The sequence below is a fragment of the Hemitrygon akajei genome, chromosome 18 (genome assembly GCF_048418815.1).
Source record: "Hemitrygon akajei chromosome 18, sHemAka1.3, whole genome shotgun sequence".
In the NCBI taxonomy this organism is placed as follows: domain Eukaryota; kingdom Metazoa; phylum Chordata; class Chondrichthyes; order Myliobatiformes; family Dasyatidae; genus Hemitrygon; species Hemitrygon akajei.
Window position 1 is genome coordinate 46,220,795 of NC_133141.1, and position 27,279 is coordinate 46,248,073.

Sequence of the window (27,279 nt, forward strand, 5' to 3'; positions counted from 1 at the left end):
ATTATTAAACATTATACCCAAAATGCAGACTGTGCAAGGAATTTGCTGAAAATATCCAGAACATAGTAGAGGGTGCAAGATGCATGCAGGGACAGCATACACCAAACGGCATAACCAAGTGGCTCCAACAAATCCTGGGAACAATGTCTGAGATCTCGGTCCAGAAGAGTGGATTACTAGGAACAGCAAGGACACTGTGCTGAACGCTCAAGCTCCCAGCCCTCTGGTAGACGACCCGAGATTGAGGGAAAAATACACATACACACCACCAACAAGGGGTGAGAAAATATATATATATACATTCCATAGAACCATAGAACATTACAGCACAGTACAGGCCCTTCAGCTCTCCATGTTGTGCCGACCCATATAATCCTTAAAAAAAAGTACTAAACCCACACTACCCCATAACCCTCTAGTTTTCTTTCATCCATGAGCCTGTCCAAGAGGCTCTTAAATACCCCTAATGTTTTAGCCTCCACCACCATCCCTGGCAAGTCATTCCAGGCACTCACAACCCTCTGTGTAAAAAACTTACCCCCGATGTCTCCCCCTAAACTTCCCTCCCTTAATTTTGTACATATGCCCTCTGGTGTTTGCTCTCGGTGCCCTGGGAAACAGGTACTGACTATCCACCCTATCTATGCCTCTCATAATCTTGTAGACCTCTATCAAGTCCCCTCTCAGTCTTCTACGCTCCAAAGAGAAAAGTCCCAGCTCTGCTAACCTTGCTTCATATGACTTGTTCTCCAAACCAGGCAACTTCCTGGTAAATCTCCTCTGCACCCTCTCCATAGCTTCCACATCCTTCCTATAATGAGGTGACCAGAACTGAACACAATACTCGAAGTGCAGTCTCACCAGAGATTTGTAGAGTAGCAACATGACCTCTCTACTCTTAAACTCAATCTCCCTGTTAATGAAGCCTAGCATCCCATAGGCCTTCTTAACTATCCTATCAACCTGCGTAGTGACCTTGAGGGATGTATGGATTTGAACCTCAAGGTCCCTTTGTTTATCCACACTCTTAAGTAACTGACTATTAATCCTGTACTCGGTCTTCTGGTTTGTCCTTCCAAAATGCATCACCTCACACATCCAGATTGAACTCCATCTGCCATTTTTCTGCCCAACTCTGTAGCCTGTCTATATCCTCTTGTAACCTTCGACAACCTGCAGCTCCATCCACAACTCCTCCAATCTTTGTGTCATCTGCAAACTTACTCACCCATCCTTCTGCCTCTAGTTCCAGGTCATTTATAAAAATCACAAATAGCAGGGTCCCAGGACAGATCCCTGCGGCACTTCACTAGTCACCGACCTCCAGGCAGAATACTTTCCTCCACAACTACCCTCTGCTTTCTTCCTTTAAGCCAATTTTTTATCCAAACAGCCAAGGTTCCACATATCCCATGCCTCATGACTTTCTGGATGAGTCTCTCGTGAAGGACCTTGTCAAATGCTTTGCTGAAGTCCATGTAGACCACATCCACTGCCCTACCCTCATCAATTTCTTTTGTTACCTCTTCAAAAAACTCAATCAGGCTTGTGAGGCACGACCTTCTCTTCACAAAGTCATGTTGACTACCCATGAGTAGACTGTACTTCTCCAAATGCTCGTAGATCCTATCCTTAAGAACTCTTTTCAGTAGTTTGCAGACCACCGACGTAAGACTCACCGGTCTATAGTTCCCAGGTTTCTCCCTATTACCTTTCTTCAACAAGGGAACTACATTTGCCGTCCTCCAGCACTTCCCCTGTAGCCAAAGAGGAATCAAAGATCATAGCTTATGCTCCAGCGATCTCTTCTCTCAATTCCTACAACAACCTGGGAGGTATCATACCCGGTCCTGGGGATTTATCAATCTTGATGTTTTTAAGAAGCTCCAGCACTTAACATAATTCAACAGAAGAAACCGTGTGAAAAAACCTTAACATTTGTGGTTGGTACATTCAGCAGTATAGACTTAAAGGAGATTAAAAAAAACACAAACAAACAGCATTCCCACTCACATGACTTCCTGAGGTGATACCCCTTTCATTGTTTGAGGGGTTTCCCCACCCAAATCTGCTCCTCCAGGTGCTGTAGAGGAAGAGACCTGCACTGTAGGCCTTCCCCACAAAGCCTTAACATTGGCTGCAGTGAGCTTCAGTGTGTCCTTCAGCACGTACTCCTGCAGCCTGGACTGTGCCAGTCAGCACCATTCCCTTACAGACACCTCGCTGTGCTGAAAGACCAACAAGTTTTGGGCAGAGCAAAGGGCGTCCTTCACCAAGCTGATCACCGTTCAGCAGCACTGGATGCCTCTGAGTGTGTGTTCCATGGAATAGTCCGTAGATCAGAGAGTCCTCTGAAACTGTTGCTGGGGATTGAACTGGGACGTGCACCCTTGCATCCTTCTCCACACCCTCTTAACAAATCCATGTTCTGCAATGAGGTGGGAGACCATCTCTTTCCCACCTCAGCCATCCTAAGGGCAGCGTACATTGTGGGTGATATGTCGTCAGTGTTCTGGTTGTCTTGACAGTTTCTGAGTCAATAACTCAGCTATCTTTGCACAACAGAAAACCTTCCCTGATCCTCCTGCCACCCACTTACAGAAGGAGTCACCAACAGTAGCGAATGAACCTATAAATCTGCATGTAAATGGGATGCAGGAGGAAACTGGAGCACACAGGGAACAGGGTGCAGGGAATCATGCATCCAGGCAGCACCGGGAGTCAGTATCAACTCCAGGCTGCTCAAAGACGTTCACAGCAAAGCATCTCCTGAATGCCAGTTCTCAAAGGTTAAGGGCAATAGACCATCTGCATGTTCCCATCCTTTTCCAAAGCAATATCCTGACATGGAGATAAAATTACTAGACCATAGACCATAAGAACATAAGACATAACAGCAGAGTTAGACCAGTCTGCTCCACCATTTCATCATGCTAATTTATTCTCCCTCTCAACACTATTCTCCTGCCTTCTCTCTGTATCCTTTGCTGATCTTACTAATCAAGAACCCCTTCTACCAGAAACTACCAGGAGGAAGTGCCTCCTTTACAAAGACAGGAAATAGTTAAGAATGAAAATCACTCTCCTTTCTCCAGGTGCAAAAGAGAAGGACAATAAATTCTGGCTTTTCCAACAATCTTTATGTTGAAATGAATAAAAGGTTGCAAATCTGAGAACAGCATGTGGCAACCAGTTTTCATATTATGAAAACAAAAGAGATGCTGCAATCTGAAGTTGGAGGATCTCAGTAGATTAGGCAGCAGCTATGGAACAAAATGGACAGTTGGCTTTTCAGGTCGAGGTACTTCACCTTAAATCCAGATAAAGGATCTCAACCAAAATGTCAACTGTTCATTTCCCTCTATAGATGCTGCCCGATATACTGAGTTCCTTCAGTTTTTGTATGTAAAAGTGTTTTTTCTGTGTGTCCTGTTTTTTGCCTCATTAATGGGATTATATTTTTGACCTCGTAATAGTCAGCAGCCTCACCATTATCTTATACAACTTCAACATGACAGCACACATCCTGTACTCAATGCCCTGATTTGTGAATGCTAATCTGCCTAAAGCTCTCTTCATGACCCTAGCTGCCTATGATGAGAGCTTTTGGTGAGACTGGACTTAGAGCATTGTGTGCAGTTCTGGTCATCTACCTACAGGAAAGATACGAATAAGCTTGGATGAGTGCGGAGAAAATTTCTAAGGATGCTCCTGAGACTTAAGCACCTGAGTTATAGGGAAAGGTTGAATAGGTTAGGACTTTATTCCATTGAGTGTAGGAGAAATGAGGAGAGTTCTTATGGAGATATACAAAATTATGAGGAATGTAGATAGGGCAAACACATGCAGGCATTTTCCCTTGAAATTGGGTGACAATAGAACTAAAGGTTATAGATTTAGGGTGAAAGGTGAAATATTTAAGGGGATTCTGAAGGAGAACTTCTTCACTCAGAGGGCAGTGCTCGTGTGGATTGAGTACTCGTATGGTAATGTTGGAAAGATGAGTGTCTGATTCCAATGGAAGTGATGGATGCAGGTCCAATTGCAACATCTAACAGAAGTTTCGATAGACACATGGATGAGAGGGTTACAGAGGGTGTGGGTGGATGGGACTGGGCAGAAAGACAGGTCAGCATGGACTAGATGAGCTGAAGTGTCTGTCTCTGTGTTGTAGTGCTCTGTGACTCTTTATTAGCTTGTGAAATATAATTGACATGACATAACACTTAATTAATTTAGAATATTGTCTCCATTCGTCCACTGATAACAAAGGAATTGCTCTTTTATTGTTCACATAAGTGCTGATGGAAGTTTCACTGAAATCTCTTACTTTATAAGGGTTCGGTCTTCTCTGTGATTTGTTCAGCAGATCTGTATAGAACAATCATTTAGTAGCTATAGCAACAAAGACTTTTTCAGATCTGAGTTCAAATGCTAATACTTCTGTTTTTATTGCTTGCACTATGAAACAATACATTGTTCATACTTTGACACCTATGATAGCATTTCCTGAAAGAGGAAAAAGCCTCAGATTGACTGCTATTTGGCAGTGCACTACAGAAGTGACTTCAATGTCTTTGGAGTTTGTATGATCTATAGTAGAATGTACTTTATGATGTCCCATTGGAATCAGACACTTTCTTCTTTCCAACATTACCAAGTGTGTACTCATTTTTCTTGCCTTTGCATTTACACTGCCACGTGAACCAAGAGCCAAGGAAGTGGATAAATCATTTTCTTTTAGTATTCTGCTGGTGCCACTGAGACCAGTTGTCAAAGGATGTGACAAGGATTTATTTAGATCTGTTTAACAATTTTACTTGATCTTTCCTTGGCTTCAACTTGCTGTTTAGTATTACTGCCTCTAAGCCAGAAATTCCTGGGTCTAAGGTAAACACTAGAGACTTGAACACAAAATACTGGATTGATGCTGCAGAGAATTGCTGAGAGGGAGTCGCAATATTAGGGTGCCTCCTTTCAGATGACACATTAAACCAAACATGCTCCCACGAGTCAATGTGGAATTATTTCAGGGAAACAGCAGGGGAACCAGCCCTAATGTTCTGGCTAATAATTATCCTTCAGTTATTATAATTAAAACTAATTATCTGGTCATTAAATCTAGCTATTCACTGGTTTTATCCACTTCCTACATTATCATAGTCACTGTACTTCAGGAAATAATTCAATGACTGCAGAAGGCTGGGAAACATGTAAGGTAGAGTAAATGCCTGTAACTCAACCTGAGAATTTATGATTCTGGTGGTTGCTATAAGATCTGGATAGCATTGAAATGTCTTACTTTTATAAAGCTGTCATTGCTTTTGCTTATATTTTAGAAAAAAAACATGAAGGGTAAAATGCAATAAAGTCTGGTGAAAAAAATTGCATTATGGTAACTTTTTTTTACCCCTAACAGCTGCTTCCAACAGTTGTTGTGTCATTTGCATCTAGTAATGAGGAAACCAATGCTCGTTTCCAATTCTCACGTACAGTAGAAATAGGATTTGATACATCTGTTCAAACAACTCTTCAAATAGGTTTTACAGCAGCTATTAACTAAATAGAACATAGCACAATGCAGGAGCAACACACACAAAATGCTGGAGGAACTCAGCAGGTCAGGCAGCATCTATGGAAGGGAAAAAATGAGTTGATGTTTTGGGCCGAGACCCTTCACCAAGACTGGAAAGGAAAAGGGGATGAAGGCAGAATAAGATGTTGGGAAGAAGGGAAGAGAACAAGTTTGGAGGTGATGGGTGAAACCAGGTGAGGGGGAAGGTAGGTGGATGGGGGAAGGATGATGAAGTTAAAAGCTAGGAGGTGATAGGTGGAAAAGGTATAGCGCTGAAGAAGAAGGAAGCTGATAGGAGAGGAGAGTGGACCATGGGAGAAAGGGAGGCAACACAGGAACAGGCCCTTCGTCTATGATGTTTATGCTGACCATGATGAGCTGAGGAACCAGATCAAAATTACATAAAGTGTACTTGCTGTGCAAAGAGTAAGAGAATTCCTGTGATCTCCCAATCACATTTACTGAGGACTTCTGTGTGGAGACAATGTTTTGGATAGCAATCGTTTGGAGGGCGTTGGAGAGGATTGTGATTGGAAGAGGGTGAGATGAACCAGGTTTTATATGAGATTAGGTGAAGCTCTCCTTCTGATGGTCTCCCTACCTGAAGTCCCTGCATTAGATTCAGATTTATTTATCATGTGTACATTGAAACATAGAGATGAAACATGTTGTTTGCCTTAACAACCAACAAGGTTGTGCTGAGGGAAGCCTGCAAGTGTCACCACACATTCTGATGCCAACATAGCATGCCCACAATGTTCATCAGAACAACATAAGCAACAACAAGAAAAAAACAAAGCAAGACAACAGCAGCAAAACAAACTCCTTTCCCGCCCACCCACACCCTCACACATATAGAGACCTTCAATCTCAAGGCAGGCCACCTCTGGGCCTTCAGTTCCTGGCTGTAGATTCTCAAATTCACAGATACCAGACCTCCAACTTCAGGCTTGACCTTCAGGCTTTGATTTCCGGACTCACACAGACCTCTGACCCCGGTGACCTGGGCATTTGTGACTCCTTTGGTCTCCACCTTTGGTCTTCGACTTTCAGCCTTATAATTCCGGACTTACTATGCTTTGAACTTTGACCTTCTGCTTTGTCCTCAGGACTTCATCGATGACTGGGTATCGACCCCCAGGACTCGCCGATCAGTAGTTTGACCTGCGGGCCTTGACTGCCAGACTCTCTCGGGCTTTGTTTGACTGATGAACAACCAATGACCAGCTTGTCACACATTTCAGCTGAAGAATATTTTTGGATTAGCCCAACCTCAAGCAGCTGCTCTCTCATTAAATCTGTTGGGGTAAAAAGCTAGTGAGGGTGGATATGCAGATGTAAGATGAAAACATCACATAATGCCCTAGTAAACATGACATCAGTCAGCAATTGCAAGCGTATTGACCTTTCACAGATATTCCCTATAGCAGTCTGCAAAGCATAGAAAATGAAAGCTTCAGTGACTTTGACTGCAAACAGGCTTGCTGTGGCAAGCTGATAGCAAGCTGACTGCAGGCAGAGATACAACTCTGTGAGAGCCCTCTTGCAGGCACATAGTTCCCTTATGTGGTAACCATGAGAGTCCAACAACCCTACCTAGGCCTGACAGGACATGACTTTAGATAAAGTTTTAGGTATCAGTTTGGTTGTGTCAGTCTAGTTCAGTACACTTTTCAGGACAGGATCAATTGTGTATCGATTTGATCAATGGCACACAAAGTCTGTGATTTCACTTTCCTGAAAATGCATCTGGATTGATATGGCTATGGTAAAGATTATTAGTATACAGCTCAGACTGAACATTGGCGGGTTAGGTTAAATTTCATATCTGAACAGACATTGACAAAATTGCCGGAAAAAAACTAATGTTGTGTTCAGTCTGTGCGATCCAACATTTAAAGCTCTGTTGGGCCAGAAAGTGTTTCTTTGAGAAGCTCTCATATTATCTGTTTTCAGTTGTGTTTCCCTTTATCATCTGCTGACTTTCCTGCTTTGGGCAGCTCTGGCTGGGACGGAATTGTTAGAAGGACCCCAGGGAGTACAAAGTGCTCACTTAATTCAGGAAACCCTGTAACAACCACGTGCAAAGAAATGATCTAAGTAAAAAATGCATCACATCTGCCCAAACCTATTTTGTCTTTAAACTGAGAGTGAGTGTCATTTCACTTTAATTTCAATCATGGCCCAGTTATTAGCATTCTTATACTGTATATGAGTTAAATGCTTGTAGTTCAAGTTGTGCTCCAGAATATGTACAATGTACTTGCAATTTGATGGATGGTTATGGACTTAAAACCTATTTCTTAAGCCTATTTCTCTTTCCACAGATGCTGCCCAACCTGCTAAGTATTTAAATGTGTTCTATAACTTCTTGACTGTCAGTTCAGATTGACACTTCAAGTGAGATTAAAGGAAAGTTGCACTGATAAATGTGCCATTTACCCTATGCCTAATTTTCAGCTGGTCACAAAAATATCCAGGTGCCAGATTGAGCAGCTGAAGACTTAGTTTTATTTATCATATACAAACTACACCTTAGCCAAAATCATAGAAATAGATTATCTAGTCAAGGTCTATCTATGGGAGCTTCCACTGCACAAACTTTTTACTGTATGTTCTAACTTATAACAGTGACAATTTCTCAACACTGCCATTGGCTCTAAAAAAGCTTTTAGATTATCTAAAATGTGAAAGCTACTATAGAAATGGAAGATTTTCATTTTCTACATGGTTGGAAGTAACAGCCTCCTAATCCATGTCCCTAGGCCCAAAGGATATTAGAAATTATGTGTTAAAGAAGGAAAGTCCTTGCATTCAACTTCCTGATTTTAAAGTGCATAGGTACATGAACAAAATGAAGTCGCTGTGGATTTCAGTGTAAAGAAATATTTTATTTCAGAGTTCAATGAGACAAGGGCTATTTTTAGGGCTTTTGTTTTTTGCAGAATATTTGCCAAAATCATTCCCCATGTAATAGTTCTTTTGGAGTATCATTGGTCACTCCTGGGACAATCAGGTCTTCACAAATCAAAGCTGGATTAGGAGGCTCTTCATGTAAGTCTACCTCAGCTTTCAACCTTTCAAAGTCTGCATCATTGCAAGAATCCCCCAGGCTCTCTGATGTTGCTCTCAATCCCTCAGGTAGCTCAAAATAAAAACATGCCTTTAACTCTCTTGATCAACCCCCCACCATCCAATGATCCCATGGGGTCACCTATAGTAACCCCACTCTTCAGTCCCTACCAATAATTACCTCCAACTGCCCTCCTACCAGGGATCCAGGCCCTGGTAGTTCTAACCCTGCCTCTCTCAACTCAATGAACATTTGTAACAGGGAACCCTTAACCAAAAAATTGCTGCATTGCCTTTCTTGTACACCTACTTGGGTACGTAAGGAAGTCTCAACTATATTTGATTGAGGAGTTGCATTCTCAGCTTTTAGAACATTCTCCCTGTAAGTGCAAGATACCCCCAACCAGTGTAAAGATGATTAATTACCCTGTCAATTAATCCTGCAGACAACACCGCTGTAAATTTACTGAGATTGATTTCATGCACCTATTTTATATGTAGCTGCTCACTGCATTTTTTCTGAAGGAGATTTACTCATGTTAATGGGTGAAGCTGCAGCAATTTCTTTCATGTCCGCAGTTTCTTTCTTTAAATAGACTATTTTCTGAGTGAAGTCTGAACGTAGAACATTACAGCACAGTACAGACCATTCAGCCCACAATGTTGTGCCAACCTTTTAGCCAACTCTAAGATCAATCTAAACCCTCCCTCCCACATAGCCCTCCATTTTCTATCATCCACGTGCCTATCTAAGAGTTTATTAAATGCCCCTGACAGAACATTCCACACACCCCCCACTCTCTGTGTAAAGAAATTTCCTCTGACATCCCCCCTATTCTTTCCTCCAATCACCTTAAATTTATGCGTCCTTCTGCCCCGGGAACAAGTCTCTGGCTGTCCACTCAGTCTTTGCCTCTTATCATCTTATACACCTCTATCAAGTCACCTCTCATCCTCCTTTGATCCAATGAGAAAAGTTCTAGCCCGCTCAAGCAATCTTCATGAAATATGTCCTCAGAACTAGCCACATCTTGGTAAATCTCCTCTGTGCCCTATCTAAAGCTTTCACAATCTTCCTATAATGAAGCAACCAGAACTGAACACAATACTCCAAACACGAGGAAATCTGCAGATGCTGGAAATTCAAGCAACACACACAAAATGCTGGTGGAACACAGCAGGCCAGGCAGCATCTATAGGGAGAAGTACAGTCGACGTTTTGAGCTGAGACCCTTCGTCAGGACTAACTGAAAGGAAAGATAGTAAGAGATTTGAAAGTAGTGGGGGGAGGGGGAAATGCGAAATGATAGGAGAAGACCAGAGGTGGTGGGATGAAGCTAAGAACTGGAAAGGTGATTGGCGAAAGGGATACAGAGCTGGAGAAGGGAAAGGATCATGGGACGGGAGGCCTAGGGAGAAAGAAAGGGGGAGGGAGCACCAGAGGGAGATGGAGAACAGGCAGAGTGAACAGCAGAGAGAGAACAAAAAGGGAAGGGGGAAAAATAAATAAATCAGGGATGGGGTAAGAAGGGGAGGAGGGGCATTAATGGAAGTTAGGGAAGTCAATGTTACAAGGGAGTCGCGTAGGGAGCGATCCCTGCGGAAAGCAGAAAGAAAGGGGGAGGGAAAGATGTGCTTGGTAGTGGGATCCCGTTGGAGGTGACGGAAGTTACGGAGAATTATATGTTGGACCTGGAGGCTGGTGGGGTGGTAGGTGAGGACAAGGGGAACCCTATCCCGAGTGGGGTGGTGGGAGGATAGGGTGAGGGCAGACGTGCGGGAAATGGGAGAGATGCGTCTGAGAGCAGAGTTGATGCTGGAAGAAGGGAAGCCCCTTTGTTATTCCAAGCGTGGTCTAGCTAGAGTTTTGTAGAGCTGCAACATTACCTCACAGTTAATTTACTTTGTTTACAGTATGATTTGTTTACTGTGGTTCAGACACCAGTTCTTAGTGGCTAATGGTGTTGCAAATAAGCACCAGCCTTATTTTTTATCACTGGAAATGAGATGCTGCTGATAATTCTTTTGAACACTGAAGGTCTTCTTGAAGATCAACTCTTGTTCACTGTTAAAATTAACTTTTACTTTACTTTTGCCTCTTGCCCTTGTCTGAGGTTTAAACAAGACTGTGTAGACATGAAAATGGCACTGTTTATTGGGTCAAAATGGTACAAATAAACAGATTCTAATACGGATGTATGTGATGAACTGAAACATTCAGCATTAGGCAACAGAATGCATTGTGACTTACTTGGCAACTATAGTTATTTTGTTCAAGGTATTTCGACTGCTTCATTAAATTTGAGACTGTGAATACGTAAATAGAATGCCTGCATATCCATTACAGATTCCAAGATAGAATATTGTAACTTAGAACAAGATCTACTTTGCGATGAAATAATTCAGAATCAGAGTTAGGTTGAATATCACTGGCATATGTCGTGGAATTTGTTGTTTTACGACAGCAGTACATTGCAAAACATAATAATAAAAAGCTATAAATTATAAGAAGGTGAATTACAATAGGGTGCCTAAAACTTTTGCACAGTACTTTTGCGAGTTTGTAAATCTGGCGGGAGTAAAGGATGTTGAGAATGGTGAGGGTGGAGTGTGACAGGTGACAGAGAAGGAATGCCAGGGCCAGCAGAATACAAGTCTCCTGGTTCATCCACAGATTTTGGTTTGTGTATGTCCGGTGTGTTCTCGAAGGCGCACACTCATTCTCACAGATCTTGATGAAGTCGGTGTCAACTATGGCGTATTCATTATGCTGTTGATGATTATGATGATGTTTAACTTCATAAATTTGGTAACAAAATCCTTATTCACACAGTAAACAATATACATTTGATGGCAGGGCCCTTAACAGCATTGATGTACAGAGTGATCCTGGGGTCCAATTCCACACCTACTGTACCTGAAAGTGGCTGCACAAGTTGACAGTGTGATAAAGAAGGTGTATAGTATGCTTGTCTTTATTAGTCAAGGTACTGAGTTTTAGAGTCATGAAGTAATGTTACAGTGTTATAAAACTCTGGTTAAGCTGCACCTGGAGTATTGCCTTCAGTTCTGGTTGTCGCATTATAGGAAGGATGTGGAGACTTTGAAAAGGGTGCAAATGAGGTTCGTTTTTATTTATTTAGTGATATAGCGTAGGCCCTTCGGCCCAATGAACCGCACTATCCCAGCGACCCCACAGCCCCAATTCACCCTAGCCTAATCATAGGACAACTTACAACGGACAATTAACCTACCTAGTCCATCTTTGGACTGCAGGAGGAAACCAGGGCATTGCAAGGCGAGGATGTAGAGTCTCCTTACAGAGCAGCGCTGGAATTGAATTCCAAACTCCGAATGCCTGGAGCTGTAATCATCACAACACTAAGTTTTGCAGGATGTTGCTTAGATTAGAGGGCAAGTATCATGACGAGAGTTTGGAAAAGCTAGGGTTGTTTTCTCTAGAGCAACAGAGGCTGAGGGGAGATCTGATAGAAATTTCTAAGGTTCTGAGGGAAACAGATAGACAGCTAGTATCATTTCCAGGTTTGAAATGTCTAATATTAGAGGGCATACAGTTAAGGGGGCAAATTCAAAGGAAATGTGTGTGGCAAGTTTTTACACAGAGAGTGGCAGCTGCCTGGAATGTGCTGCCAAATGTAGTAATGGAGGCAAATATGATAGGGACATTTAAAAATCTCTTAGATGCAAGAGAGATGCAGAGAATGCATGGATGTGCATGAGTATGCAGAGAATGGAGGGATATAGTCTTGTTTAGGCAAAAGGGAATCGTTTTGTAGGCTTTTAATTAGTTTAATTAGTTTGGCACAGCATCATGGGCCAAAGGGCCTGTTCCTGTGCTGTACTATTACATTCTATTTTGTTTTTATTGCATGGTTTTCTTGTAGGGAATAAATCCCAGTTCATTAACAAAATGATCGAAGGATGTAAAATAACATTTTAATCTCTGAATTTCAATCTTAATAGTGGTGTGCTGAAAGTAAGCAAGAGAGTTTTAATGAACTGATTTAAAGGTATAAATCAAGAAAATGTATTTAATTTAGCCATGGGTTTGAAGAGATGGGAGTTTTGCTGTATCTGTACAAAGCTCTGATTAGATCTTGTCTTGAGAACCTGCTGCAAATCTTCCTTCATTCATGTATGGATATGGAATATGTTGGAAATACTCAGCAGGTCAGGTAACATCTGTGAAGAGAGGTGCAAAATAATGCTTCGGGTTGATGACCTTCCAGCCTCTTTCATCTTGTGTTGACATTCCTCTTGTCACTCACTATTAATTACAGCCCTCCCTTGTGTTCTCACCACTCTGTCTCCCCAACCCTTTCTCTGCTAAAATTTGCTTCAGCTCTGACAGCTCTCAATTCTGATGAAAGATTATCAACATGAAATATTAACCTCACTTCTCTTTCCACAGATGCTGGTTGACCTGCAAAACATTGCCATTGTTTTTGGCTTCTATTTTAGATTCCAGGGATCTGCATTATTTTGATCTTTTCTTGCTTTTATTAAATAGGGTGATTAGTGATGTTGGAATATGAGCAATTAGTGTTAAGATGTAAGTCAGCCATGACTTATTTAAATGTTGGAAGAAACAGGATGGAGGGGTGGGGACAAGGTAGGTAGTTGAATGACTTATTCTAAAACTATTTCCTTCGAAAATATAAACACTTATTTTGGATTGAAAGTCAGTAGGTTAAACGACTCATTTGCTAAAGCCCTAATGATAGTCCCAAGGAGATATCCACAAAGAAATAAAGTGAATTAAAATGAGTAACATCTTTAGTGGTGTTTGGGTTATTTGGTCACTTTATGTGTTTGTTATCAATACATTTTCTAAAGCGGATGTTGACATATGATGGATATTCACTTTCCAGAGCCCAAAAGGCTTCTTGCTAATCTCAGCTTTCTAGCACAGCAGCATGACCTTTCCAAAAGGTCAGAGTTGTTTTTCACAAAGTTAAGCTTCTAACCAATACTCCTTGCTCAGCTTTTTGATGTAAGCAAAAACCAGTCTTCAGTTCTTAATGTAAATTACAAGCAGCAATCAGCTTGAAGGTAAAAGCACAGCTTTGCAAACAGCATTGTTGCAAAACACAGGATATGATGTTGGTCCACATCGGGGGGGGGGGGGGGCTGGTTACTAAGAACTGTAGTTTACAAAGTGAAGGAAGAATGTTTGTCTGCATTATCCAAACATAAGACAATAGGGTTACTTTGCACATCAAACATGATCACAGGCATAGCTATCTATCAATGGTGGGGATATTTGTGTACTCAGAGAGTCAGCCCTCACAGCATTAATTTTAGGTGTCTGGGATCTCTGTCCCTCAGAAGCTTTTAACCATCTGTGTGAATAACTTGGATCCAGCAAAGGCATCTGAGAAAGGTTACATGCAAATAATGCCAATTAGTAATAAAGCAGTATTAATATTAGAAAGCATTGGGGATTGTCCGGACTGACAAGGAGAATAACAGAAAGACAGGGTGACAGAAAGAGGAACGAGAATTCATTCCTCAACCTTCAGTTCCTGTGATGTATGACTTGTTCCTCTGCAACTCTTTGGTATGTTATTTTAGTTCATAAGTTTTTAACCTGTGTTGGGAAATCCTTTGTAGTTTATAAATCTTTTGTAATTTGGAAATCCTTTCAAAATCAGAAAACCTCTGTGAGTGTTAAATGTGTGTTGAGAACTATCCGTCTATATTTAAAAGTGTATCATTAAAAATAAAATAAACTGTGCTTAAACTACTTCATTAGCTGGAAGTATCTCCTCATTGTAGGGAGAGGGAAACACACCACATAAGTGAAGGGTATCTGCAGCTAAATAGGGGAAGTAGCTAGTCCTCGAAAAAATATAACCTACCAATAGTGAAGGTACCTGTAGATACCTGCTGTGTATCTATTTACCACTATCAGATGGGGCTTAAAATCTTCTTTGGAGTTCAGGGTTTTTCAGACAGTGAACGAAATGCCATTACACCAAAACAAGTATCATAAGGTATCGTAAGAAGTAAGTCACTTTTTGGGTTGAAACTAGCAAAGCCAGGCCTCCACTGGTGGTGGTGGTGGAGGCAGAGGCAGCAGACTGAGGCATCCATGCCACAACTGCACTGTTTCCTACATCAGATCTGAAAAGGTTGTCCATAAACTTTTATTATTTATTATGTTGCGATTTCCAAATCTCCTTTGCATTTAAAATTAGAACACTTCGTTTTTTTCACTGTCAGCTTCTGGATGTCATTTTTATGAGGTCTGACCCTGGTTAAAGTTGATAGTGGGCTGCCTGATGGACCAGATAGAGAGAGTTTGATGGAATTAAATGGATTACTGGGCTCTTTCAGGTGGCAATGAAGACTCAACTCTATTTCTTAAAGCTAAGTCAGGTGGGTTTTTGACAATAAACTGATAGTTTTGTTGTCTTGGTGTCAATTTCACAAACACCAGTATTTTAAAACTGAATTCAAATTCTGAACCTTCCTTTGTGGGATTAGTTGTTGGGTTTCCAGTTAAATTACCTTCATGATAAATTTGCATACACATGTCTGAGTTACAAGTCTGGTATCATAACCATCAGGTTATTCTACCCCATTATCACCGTGCTTTATTAAGTAATTGTAGCAGCTTAACACGTGTAATAAGGCCTCTATGTTCCTACCTGTTGGTTTTACAAGTAACATAACCACTACACTCCCACAACCAAAAGTTCAAACTTATTTCATTTCTGAGTTCCTAACCAACTTTTGGGATTCCATCATGAACTGGTTGGGTGATAAGTTAAACATAAGTTATTACTTTCTCACAATCTTCATTCAATGCCTATTTGGACAAATTTATTATAAGTGCAATTAATGTCTCAAGGGAAACAGTTTTTTGAATCAGGTTGAGTTTATTGTCATGTGCCTGCACAGTGAGGAACAAGTACAATGATAAACTTGCAGCAGCATCACAATCATCTAAGTATAGACTACACAAAGAATATAAACTATATATACAGCACTGTTCAAAACTCTTCGGTACATATATACATATGTATAGGCCTAAGACTTTTGCACAGTACTGTAGTAATTTTATGTATTGCACTGTACTGCTGCAAAACAAAAACAATTTTCATGACATATGCGACTGACAATAAACTGATTCTGATATAGGCCTCTATTGTGGACTGAGAATAGGAAGGGCACAGGGGAATCATGGTTGGAAAAGGGGGAAGGAAAAGGGGAGAGAGAGGGAAGCACCAGAGAGACATTCTGTAATGATCAATAAATCAATTGTTTGGAATCAAATGACCTTGTCTGGTGTCTCAGGGGTGCGTGTGTCTGTATCCACATCACACAGCCACCCTTGGCACCTCACCCTCGCCATTCCCAGTATCCTTTGCTTCTGTCAGAGTTACAAACTCTCACTCCACTCCACATTGACAATACAGCACTGTGCAAAATTCTTAGGCACTATAGCTTTTAAATGTGCCTAAAGACTTTTGCACAGTGCTGTAAATTTTACATGGTATACAAGGTAGTGAAGAGAGGGAAAGAAAAAAAGACTGCAAAAACAAGATATTAGTGCATTAGGGTTAGAGTAGTGTAAGAGCTGATCTGTAGTGCTCCATTACTGAAGTAGAGCTAGGATGTGGAACTTCAGTCTTCTGTACCTCCTTCCTGACAGTCATAGTAAGAAGACTCAGGTGGTGGGAATCCTTGACGATAGATCATTAATAGAACATATAAACATGTCTTCAAACGTAACACTCACTTGATATTTTTCTTTAGTATAGATATACTAATGAAGTGCATCTAAAATTAACTGGTTGTGATGGGTTTGAATTAACTGCGTCAAGTAGTAGGAATAGTGACAATTTACTTTCGTCAATTTTTCACTGTGATATGGTGAAACACGGGATTGGATGACAGTAATGTGGTATGGATGCATTCTAATTGATTCTGTAATCAGCTCTGAAGGAAAGAAATTGATGTTGCAGAAAGAGAACAAATTGGGTAAAATGCAATTTGTTGAGATGAAACTTTAAAATGATGGAAGCGGAAAGGCAGAATGAACAGAATGCATTAAGAATATGAAACAGGATAATGGATAAGAGAATGAAGGAATAATTAAGAAAGGAAGAAATGAAAGATGAATTGCACCAAGGCCTCTATTTCTAGTTGTGTCAGTAGTTAGTTTCACTTAAACTGATCATGAAAATTTGATTTGCATTGTAACGAAGTGATCCATTTTCTCAGATATCTGTGTGAGATCATGTTCTTTCTCATATTATTTCCTTATGGAGAATGTTGGGAGAGTTATGCTGGGGAATGACCATCATTGGGCAATTGTGGGACTCACATATCTTAGAGGAGGCACCCAAATTGGGACCCCGATAAATGAAGTCCTCTAGTTGATTTTGGTTCCCTCCCCAACCAGATCTGGCCTGACCCATTAATGTCACTTCTGGCCCCATGAAGTATAGGCTCCAAACTCATATTCCACCTGGCCTCATTCCCTCCTTTCTCCTTCTGCCAAAGACTCTGATCTTTCCAACTCCTTAACCCATATCCTTCAAGGTTTCTCCATCCACCTAATCTCCAAATGTTTCCAATGCTCTTCCAATATTCTTCTCTATCGTCCTCCACCCCTACTCTCTGAACACAGCCTCAGTCCCAAGTGGCATAATGTTTATCTTGAGCATGTGCAACGCTCATTCATTTTCTGAAATTACTGCAACCAAAGTTGTTGTCAATACCGTTTCTCAGTGCCTGCTTTGCACACCTGCATGAGTTCACTGGAACTTGCAGGTAGATGTTTTTTTTTACTTGATCATTTACAAATAGAAAATACCTATTCCTTCTCTCCTGCTAATTGTGCCTCTTGTTTTTATCTTATTCTTATCTTACCTCTTATTTTCTCCATTTTGATAGATGTTTTCCCCTGCTCATTCTTTCCTTTTAGATCCTACAAGGAATGCTCCCTCCTTTTCCCCACACCCTAGATGTAAGTAAAATATTGGACATACTGTATCTATTAACCACAGCCATACATACTGTTCAACTTCTGCTCACTTTTAAATACTAAAGGCATGTTAGGATATGCAGATCCTGGAAAAAGGCTGTTCCAGAAGTTATGGATTGTAACATTCAAGCAAATCATCTTAAGTTTAAAACAAAAATCAACTGACTATTTTAATTTTATTTCTGACAGTCATGAAGGTAAATATATGAGATGCAGTTTGATGTGGTATACCAAGGCTACTGAGTCTTTTGAAGCAGGAAAAGCTACGAGGAATTAACTGCAATGACAATATTTTTCTCTCTCTTGTGTTTAGTCCCGACAGACTCCAGAAGGCGAGTTCTTGCCCTTAGATCAGTGTGAGTTGGACGTCGGATTTGGCACAGGTGCAGACCAACTGTTCCTTGTTTCACCTCTGACTATTTGCCATGAAATAAATCCTAACAGCCCATTCTTTGATCTATCTCAACGATCTCTCAGAAATGATCAATTTGAAATTGTGGTAATACTGGAAGGAATTGTCGAGACTACTGGTAAGTCTGTTTTTATTTCTGTGTGTCATTAAAATATCTTATTTCTTTACTTTATAAACAGTTCATAATATTTCCATCTACCTCCTGTGCCCTTGTAATCACCCAGACATTTTTCACTGTGGAATATGCCTTGATTTTGTTGTGACTGTGACAAGTCACTGGAGATAAAAGTTGATAGATACAAGAAGTCTTTATTCAACACAGCAGATCTTTTGGAAAATCTATTTCTACTCTCCTGACAGCAAACAGTACAGTAATTTCTTTTAACACAAAAAGAACATAAACAATTAACTGCTATTTCAGTGGTTGAAATAATTTTAGCATTTTAAGTACAAACATGTAATTCTGCAGAATTACGCATTTACAATGGAAGCACAACTGACTAAACACTTCTGAATATTCAAACCCAGGGGCTGGTCTGAAGGATTCTAAAACAAAACTCTAGACATCCAAAGTATACTCTTTTGGTACAGTGTTGAGGGATGACTCCAGGGATATAAAACAGACATGAACTGAATTGTGTTTTAAGCGGTAAGGGTATGTCTTTCACAATGTGTTCGTACAGGAAATGACCACTTAATGTCAAGAACAGAGGAGGAGCACTACAGGGTGAAAGCAGGGCACCAGGGAAGGGCACAACATGGGAGGCACCATCAACAGGCATTCAGCTGGTCTAACCTGTAGAAGGTCCAACAAGCCAGACTCAGCTTCCTCATCAGGGCAACCCATGACAACATTCTGTGCCCCCGAAATCTTCGCCAGTGATTCGGCAGTGAGGATAGCTGCCCCCTGTGTGATACCATCAGTGCCAACCTCCAACACATCCTGGCAGGATACAAGTTGGCCCAGTCCCAAGGGCACTACTGATGGCAGCACGACCAGGTCCTAAAAAAGCTGGTGGAAGTGGAATGTTTAGAGTAAAAATGAAGGCTTTATTTGAGCTTTTGTAATCTGGCAAATGCACTTTTCCACAAGATGTAAGGGCCCCATTTGCTTGTTCTATCCTCCGGATAGCTCACGGTGGGATGTTTACAATTGGATAGAGCAAAGTGCTGTAAAGCTGTCTCAGGCTACGTCCACACTAGACCAGGTAAATCCATAACCGAAGCTTTTTCTCTTTGCTTTGACCCTCCGTCCACGCTGAAACGGCATTTTCCTACCCCGAAAACGGAGCTTTTCTAAAACACCCTCCAGAGTGTGTAAATTTAATGCCAGTTGGGCAAAGTAGTGTGGACGGAGTAACCGGAGATTTTTAAAAACGCAGTCATGACGCGCCAGAACAGATGGTGGCGGCAGCGCGACATTTAATTGTTTTCTTGAATGCAACCCCACACACAACCTAACAATTTCAGAACAGACGGCAACGAGACTAAAGCCAGAAGAGTTAGAAATGTACTCACCAAATACTTTGACCCATAACTTACTGAATAAATAAGTATACTCACTTTGCCCTGTTTTCTGTCCTTGCTTGTATGAAGGTGGTTTACCTATTTATGCAAGTACTTCTCTGACAATAGATGTGTAACAGCCTAATGTAACATTGTATGGAAATACAAGATAACACTAATGCAGACATGTTTTATACATTTAACAAGGGGCTTTATTAATGCAACAAAGTTAGTCAGTTTTTCAATGTTTGTCATCAGCCGGGTCATACTGTCCGTGAACTCCCTGTCGGTTGCCTCCATACATTCCAGAATTTTTTAATTTTTTTTCAGTTTTAAGTCCTCCTGCGTGAGAGCGAACAGCTGTCTGTCGTTTGGCATTTTTCTTTTCAGTGTTTCTAGTCTGTAACTGCACAAACTCGCAATTTCATAGCGAGATTCGACACCAAATATGTTGCTTGTTTTCTCTAGATGTGTCCTGTGCGTGCCCAGTAGGAAGAGATCGCCCAAATACCCATTTTAATGTGGACGGAGGTATTTTTAAAAATGCTTGGTGTGGACGCCTACCATTTTTACGTGAAACTGGCGTTTCCGGTCTAGTATGGACATAGCCTCAGCTATGCTTTCAATTGAGAATGACAAGGTGCTAATCACATAACCTTCATTTACAGTGCCCCTTTGCTCTGGTTACTACACAAGTCCACAGCATTCTGTAAGCACACTGCAGCTGTACCATGGTTTATTGTGGGACTTAAGACTGATTTATACTTGTGCGTCGCATCTATGCCGTAGGTACCGCGCACCCTACACCGTAGGGCGATGTGCACCTCCTCAAAAATGTAACTCACGTGTTGTGGCGATGCAGACCACAACTGTGATTGGTCCGCTTGGTAGCATCACATTTCCTCCTACATAGAAGTGAAAATCAGGGCTATGGTGTAGGGTAGATGCGACGCACAAGTATAAATCAGCCTTAACTGCTGACTAGCAACACATTTCAACACAATGACTGCAGTTGAAGGACCACCAAAAAAAAGGGAAGTAAATGCCAATGTGCCAGGCTTTTCTAATAGCAATAAAAAGAAAATCAGTTTTGCAACAGCCATGCTTTAATATTTTCTCTTATCAGCATAACAGCAAAAATGAGGCTGTATAATATAACAAAAATTAATGGGAAGTTAGAGGACCGAGAAGCTTTTAAAAACCAGCAGGAGGCAACCAAAAATGCTACAAGGAGAGAAAAGATGAAATATGAAAGTAAGCTAGTCAATAATATAAATGATAATACCAAAAGTTTTTTTTTTCAGTTATATGAAGAGTAAAAGAAAGGTGAGGGTGGATATCGGATTGCTGGAAAATGACGCTGAAGAGGTAGCAATGGGGGACAAAGAAATGGTGGATGAACTTATGAAGTATTTTGCATCAGTCATCAACTGTGGAAGATACCAGCAGTATGCCAGAAACTTGAGAGTAGCAGGGGGCAGAAGTGAGTATCATTGCTTTTACAAAGAAGAAGATACTTGTGAAGCTTTAAGTTCTGAAGGTAGTAAAGCCACCTGGACCAGATGGACTACATTCCAGGGTTCTGAAAGTAGCTGAAAAGATTGTGGAGGTATTAGCAGTGATCCTTCAAGGAACACTAGATTCTTGAATGGTTCTGGAGGACTGGAAAATTGCAGATGTCTCGCTATTGTTTAAGAAGGAAAGCAGAAGAAAGGAAATTATCGGCCAGTTAGCCTGACTTCAGTGGTTGGGAAGATGTTGGAGTCGATTGTTAAAGATTAGGTTTCAGGGTACTTGGAAGCACATGAGCAAAAGTCAGCATGGTTTCCTTCAGGGGAAATCTGGCCTGACAAATCTATTGGAATTCTTTGAGAAAATAACAAGCAGGAAAGACAAAGGAGAGTCTGTGGATATTGTTTACTTAGATTTTCAGAAGGCCCTTTTAGAAAGTGCCACACATGAGGCTGCTGAACAAGATAAGAGCCCATGGTATTACAGGAAAGATAGGAGCAATGTTACATGCTCACAGTTTGAACACAGGACAGTCGGATGATGTAATGGTCTTGTGAGTGGGATGACGTAATTGTCTCATGACCGTGGGGTGATGTTATATCACATGATGGCATGTTCCAAACGGTATTTAAACCAAGCCCGCGATCTGTGACGCAGTTCTCATTTTTATTTTTGGTACAACATTGTTGTTGCCGGTCGGAGGTGTGGAGGCTCCATCAGTTTTGTTTGTTGCATGTTTATTTTTCCCGTACAGTCCAGTATCGGAGAGTGAAGACATTACCGGAGTAATCTGAGTTCAAAGGATTGGGTAAAGTTAATGTCGTTCAGTGTCTTGGGGAACGGATAGACCTTTGTGACTTTGTTCAGGAAGTGTGGCATGCACATTTGAGTTAAACCCCTGCAAGGTGGGGAAGGTTTGTGCAGTGACCACCCTCCAGTCAAAAGGGCAGTTCCTTTTATTTCCTTGTGATTTCTTTGAACAAGGCATCTCCCGGCTGTGGGGTCTGCAGATTTGTCGATACTTCGAAGCAATCGTTGTTTCAGGGAAGTCTCTCCTTAATGACTGTATAAATCACATGGACTTTTAAATTTATCACTTTAAGTCTGTGCTTGAATGAGAACTCATTAAGAACAGTTTCTGCGTTTGACCATTTGTTAGATATTGCCGCCCAACTGTTAACTTCCAGTTAAGTCAATCGTTTGTTTACTTTTCTAAGTTTTGAGTAGAGGTTAATAAATCTTGGGATTTGTTTTAAATCCTGTCTCAGTTTCATATTCATTGCTGCTGCATTCGTAACAGCAAGGACAGAAGATTGCCTGACTTGAAGGAGGCAAAGAATGGGAATAAAGGGGGCCTTTCTGGTTGGTTGCTGGTGACTAGTGGTATTCCTCAGGGGTCAGTGTTGGGACCGCTTCTTTCATGTTATAAGTTAATAATTTTGATAGCTTTGCAGCCAAGTTTACAGATGATACAAAGATTAGGTGGAGGGGCTGGTAGTACTAAAGAAGCAGGGAGTCTGCAGGAGAACTTAGACAGATTGGGAGAAGGGGCAAAGAAGTGGCAGATGGAATATGGTGTTAGGAAATGAATGGTCATGTGCTTTGGTAGAAGGAATAAAGGCATAGACTTTCTAAATGGCAAAAAAAATCAAAAATCAGGAGTGCAAAGGGACTTGGAAGTCCTCGTGCAGGATTCCTGAACATTTATCTTGCAAGTTGAGTTGGTCAGGTAGATGGAGCTTGTCAGCCTGGAAAGGCAGTCCATCTAAGAGAGGGAAAACTCTGATTTCAAACCTCCGCTGCCTTGCGGCCATACCCACTCATGGGAAAGGCTTCGGGACTAAACCCTGGGGACAAATCCGGAGCTGGAGTCCCTAAGGCAGTCCGACGTTGCCTTCAATGTCATTCTGGGAACTCCTGCGACGTCACTGGTACCAAGCTGTATCGGCCCTTGCCCTTCTCTTGGACAACATCGGTGGCATGGAGAGGGGAGACTTGCTGCTTGGGCAACAGCCAGTCTTCCATACAACCTTGCCCAGGCCTGTGCCCTGGAGAGGATACTCCAGCAGACTTTCCAGGTGCAGATCCATGGTCTCGCGAGACTAACAGATGCCACCACTTGAGCTGGTGGTAAGGAAGGCAAATGCAATGTTAGCATTCAGCTTAAGAAGTCTAGAATGTAAAAGCAAAGGTGAAATACTGAAGCTTTAGAAGGCATTCATTTCAAGAGGACTAGAACATAAAAGCAAAGGAATATAAACACCCACTTACACTACATAGTCATTCAACTAACCAATTTGTCTTTGAGGTGTGGAAGGAAACTGTGGAACCTGAGAAAAAAGAAACACACACAGGAGGGAGATGAACCCCACAGAGGAAGCACCCAAGGCCAGAATCAAACTGGTTACCTGGAACTGTATAGCAACGGCTTTAATTACTGTGCTTCTGCGCTGCCTTGTTGCATTTACAGTATTGATTAGTAGAGTTTGAAGCATTGTATCTTGTTCTCAGTGTTGTTGCAACTCTGCTGAAACTCATGTTTCAGGTTGATGAACTTTCATCAGAACTGGAAAAGTCAGAAAGAAGTATATTTTAAGTTGCAGAGTGAGGTGGGCTGTGAGGAACTAGGTCTGTGATGGGGTGAAATTCAAGGTTGTACAAGTGACACAAATGCTATTGGTGCTCTCTTAGAGAGGGTGATGAATGCTCGTTAATCACAACCCCGAGGAGTGAAAATACAGGAAGATGAATAAGGACTGTTAAAAGAGCACAGGTAATGTACTGGAACTGTGAGATACCGTACATGTGTAATTCAACATAATAATGGAAATCCTCATCAGATCAAGTAACAGCTCTGGAGAGAGAAGTGAACTGCAATAACATTACCAGTCGGTGACTATATATCAGGACCAGCAGTTCTGACACAGACAGGCAAGGTTCTGATTCACAGTCATCCACCTGCAGCAGAAAGGCATTTTGTTCTCACTCCACAGACGTCACCTGATCGGCTGAGTGTTTCTCACATTCATGTTTATTTTAGATTTCCATAACTTGCTGTGATCTGCCTCTCACAGTCCTAGCATGTGTTCCCCACCTCCCCCCCCCCCCCCCGCTGTCCTTATTCATCTTCCATTTATACTCCTCCTATTAAGCAGGATTAATAAAATATGTGATGAACAAGAATTCATCACCCTCTCTTGGGTGGTCAACTTTGCTTTACTCCCATCACATACTATTCCTTTATCCCTTCCATCTCTTCTCCTCTTCTAACTTAAACCATATTTACTTTATGATTCTTTTCCACTTTTGGTAAAGGATCATTGACATTTCAGGTCATTGCACTGACACTAGGAGAGACTTTGGATTGCATGATGAGCTGGGAAATCGTCTTCTTATTTCCTTTCAACATAGAAGGACAATCACTTGGCCCATCAGGTCAATGCTATCTCACAGAGCAACCCCATTCCTCCATAACCTATTTTCCCTACATTTCTCCCTGGCTACTACCACGTACTTCTGTCACAAGGGGCAACTTAGAGTGGCAATTAGCATGCCAACCTGCATGCCTTTGGGTGTCCTCATTCCCATTCACACCCCATAGACATGTGCCTTGGTGGGTTAATTACCAAGTAAATTGCTCCTGTTGTGTAGGTGGGAGGTTGAATCTGGTGTGTTGGGGGAGAGGAGGGAACACTGTTGATATGAAGGTGGGAAGAATCGGGAACAGCAAAGATTACTTGTGGGGTGGGTGGGATGTTAGGTTTGTTCAGTGAGCTGGCATAGACCATATGGGCCGAAATGTCCTCTTCCTATGTCATGATGCATTATGCTGAAAATATGGTCCACTAGCTGCATTACTGGGGAAGACTGAGCTAAGAGCCCTGCTGAGACAAATGCAATGGCCCACAGCACGTGACCGGCCATCTCAGGGCAGCAGAAGCTATGTGTAAACGACGAGAGAAGACTAGTTGTTAGAGAGTTTTTCAAGTTCAGCAATCCCACTGAGGGTCACCAAAAGTTTCCTTGCAGCCGGATGCCAGTTTATATATCCTCTTTTGTTAACATTATAGAGACATGTTCTGACTGCTTTGCTGATTCAAAGGGAATTTTCCGTATTTGTTTGAGTTAATTTCATGATTTGGATGAATTCTGACAGCTCAAGTATCTGGAAGAGGGAACACTGAAGACTAAAATCTTGGTGTGAAATCTTAAAATCGCACTATTTGCCTTTAGCTAACATTCTGCTCAGCTCTGTTATCTGTCATCAGTGCCTGTAAACTCTGCTCCCTTGGTTTTTTTCAGGTAAAAGGACTGAAATCCATTTATTAAATTTTACATTAATAAAAGATTTTTATCAGCTATTTGCTGCTTCACTGTGTTGCCTGACCATTTTGAAATTCTTGTGATTAAGCCCCAGAGAAAACAGTGTTTAGTTAAGATCTGTTTTCTTTTCCTTTTAATGAGGTTTGATAGTGCTGGAGAAAGAGAATGTCCTATTTTCTGAACAAATCATAGAGGCAGTAATCCCTCCATTAGTGTATCTTCACTAGAGGTCTGGAGTGAATCTAGACCCTTTGCCTCCCTTCCAGCCAATAAATACAACACTTCCACACATTTCTTTTTGTTCGTTTTAGTTTCTTAAATGTAAGACCATAAGATAGAGGAGCAGGATTAGGTCATCCAACCTATTGTGTCTGTTCCGCCATTCAATCACAGCTGATTGTTTTTCAACTCCATTCTCCAGCCTTCTCTTCATAACTCATAACTCCCTTATCAATCAAGAACCTATTAATCTCTGTCTTAAGTGCACCCAATGATTGGCCGACACAATCCTCTATGGCAAAGAATTTCGCAGATTCACCACCCTCTAGCTGAAGAAATTCCTCCGTCCTCTGCATTCCAGTTTTAAAAGAATGTCTCTTTATTTGGAGTGTGTGCCTTTGGATCCTAGGCTGTCACACTAATCCTTTGCTCATCCACACTATTGAGGCCTTTCATTATCTGGGAGGTTTCAATGAGATCCTCCCTCATGAACTCTGGGAGATCAGGCTTTTCACTAAACTCAGTAAAAAAGAAGAACACGTGTCCTATTTCGGTTAGACATTATTGTTCCAGCCGTGCACATGCATCAACTTTCTGGCCTTCCTTATGCTGCTTTGATTGTGCAAAATCATGAACTGTGCTAAACATCAGAGGGACATATTTTGTGCATGAATAACACTATATGTAGTTTACATCATATTTAGACAGACAGTTTTCTCCAAAAATATCCAAGTGTCAGTCTTTATAAGTGAACACTCGATCAAATTTCAACCACTTCAGTTAACAATTTGGTTCAATTTTATCATTATGAAAAAACACAATATTTCAAGCATATGTTAAGTACTTGACTGATGCTAATTATTTTATTCGGATATAAAAGTTGACAAAGCCTATTTAAATTTTGCACAAATGTTTTGGTTCTCTTTTGCACCAGTCTCTTGATATGAGTTGTCACTGGCGTTAGTCTGATCATTCTCATTTGAAGGGTCCAATGTTGGATAAATCACTGCAAATAAAATAGCCTTTCTGATTGCCATTGAGATTTCCCCTTTTCTCCCCTGAGCTGGTATTCTCTCATCATTACCATTATAGAAAGCACTAACTTCTTTCAGGGCATGGCCCATGCAAATCATTTAGTCCCTAATGCTTCACCCGGGTGGCTATACCTGATATGTAGTCATAGAATCATCACGTCAGCATAATTAAAACTGGCGCTTTGGCTCACTGATTCCCTATCAACTATCAAGCACCCATTTATACACATCTCAAACTAATCCCATTTATATTCTTATGATTATCATAATTATTGTTTGCATAAGAGTATGATTATTGTTCCTTCCTGATTCTAGCACTTGCCTACTTACCAGGTGCAATTTACCAGGTCAATCAACCTGCATTTTCTTAGTGTTTGGGAGAAAACAAAAGTACAGGAAGTAAACCCACAGGGTCACAAGGAGAATGTTGGAACTCCACTCAGTGACACCAAAGGACAGGATTGAACCGGGGTTACTGGCACTTACTCTTCATCTTCTTTTTCTTGCGCTCTTAACTCCTGGTGGAGTCGTCGGGGCGCCGTCATGACAAGCTTTTTGGTGATTGCTCATCGTGCGGCGTGTCTTGGGCATCTGAAACCTACCAGAG

General features: G+C 41.3%; 1 protein-coding gene across 1 annotated transcript in view; it reads left to right on the forward strand.

Moving 5' to 3' along the window:
- The window catches only part of LOC140741425 (G protein-activated inward rectifier potassium channel 1-like), a 68,608-nt gene that overhangs the window by 11,845 nt on the left and 29,484 nt on the right, over window positions 1-27,279 (forward strand). Inside the window, exon 2 of the mRNA XM_073071602.1 lies at window positions 17,980-18,196. Within this exon, the coding sequence (XP_072927703.1) occupies window positions 17,980-18,196 (217 nt within the window). The remainder of the gene's footprint in view (window positions 1-17,979; window positions 18,197-27,279) is intronic.